Below are 1,261 nucleotides of genomic sequence, written 5' to 3' on the forward strand. Positions count from 1 at the left end.
CCACATTGCTCCAAGTTTCAGAAGCTGAAGCCTTTTGGGGCTTACTGCCTGATCCTGCTAGCATCGATTCCAAACCAATGAGCCTAGCAACCAAACTTGGAGCTTTCATTTCGCGCTTGCTTTCACAACGTGTATCGGTCATACCATTATTCTTTGCGTTTGGAAAAGCCCCACTGTTCTCATCAGCAATCTACATTGTTCATACAAGAACTAAAAACAATAAAAACAAAAACTTTCCTGGCTAAAATCTGAGACAATAGAAGAAAAAGAAAGCAAAATGTGGGAGTATAGTTCAAGAAATGAGGACCAAACGAAGCTTTGGCTGCTTCTCATCCCCTCCAAAGTTTTTTGAAGCTTGTTTCAAGCAAGCTATAAGAATGCAACACAAAAAAAGAAATAATTTAGCCCTCTAGCTAGAATCACCTTCAAGAAATTAACCATTCTGCTTTAAAAATGAGTGGAATGTAGTAGTAGCTAACGTGGTGAAAGCAGTTTCTTTTGAAACAGCTTCTTGGCAAATCTACGGTTCCGATCAAAGAGCTGAAAGAAAATGCCCACACAACCACAAGGCCTTTGAGGTTGTCTCTCATTCATTTCTCTAGCTGAGCTATCATTCATCCTTCAAAAATTCGGCTGGCCTCAGTAGTTTGTGTGCAGGAAATTTTCCTACACATTTACCATTCCCAAATATCCCGGCCACCGTTTTATAGTTTCAAACATGCTCGATTATATCCGAAACCTATCCGTTTTTGGAAATATTTATATCGTTGGAAAGCTTATTCAATAACCTTCGTATGGAACCATCGACGGGCAAATTCCGGTATAAATAAAATAAAATTAATTCCATATAAATAATACCAATACACGTACTTAAATACGCCAATACACGTACTTGAATACGGGGTGTTACAACAAGTTCATTAAGTACATCCCGAAACAACAAAGGGACAAACAAAAACTTCAACCAAGGAACATCGCGTTTATGAAATATAAAGTAATTCAGAATAATACATACATTCAATATCTCGTACTTGCTAGATTTTTGTCTAATTGAATAGTTCCCCTCATAGTTTCGGTAGTGAGCTACATTGTATGAGGTGTTCCATCATAAAGTATTTGATAAACTGATTTTTATTGATGTTCTTCTATTTCAATTGCCGGGGGTCTAGCGGAAACAACCTCTCTACTTCGGGGGTAGCGGTATGGACTGTGTGCATTTTACCCTCCCCAGATACACTGGGCTTCTTGTTGTTGTTGTTCT

General features: G+C 38.3%; 1 protein-coding gene across 1 annotated transcript; it reads right to left on the minus strand.

Annotated features, from left to right (window-relative positions):
• Nucleotides 1–9: 9 nt before the first annotated feature.
• LOC124890565 lies at nucleotides 10–622 on the minus strand (the record flags this gene model as incomplete). The annotated part of the gene is made up of 3 exons (XM_047402379.1): nucleotides 480–622; nucleotides 308–369; nucleotides 10–190 (listed from the first exon to the last, which is right to left on the minus strand). Coding segments are annotated over exons 1-3 (382 nt in total), but the record flags the coding sequence as incomplete, so codon positions are not given.
• Nucleotides 623–1,261: the final 639 nt, after the last annotated feature.

The sequence above is a fragment of the Capsicum annuum genome, unplaced genomic scaffold (assembly GCF_002878395.1).
Source record: "Capsicum annuum cultivar UCD-10X-F1 unplaced genomic scaffold, UCD10Xv1.1 ctg20187, whole genome shotgun sequence".
Taxonomy (NCBI): Eukaryota; Viridiplantae; Streptophyta; class Magnoliopsida; order Solanales; family Solanaceae; genus Capsicum; species Capsicum annuum.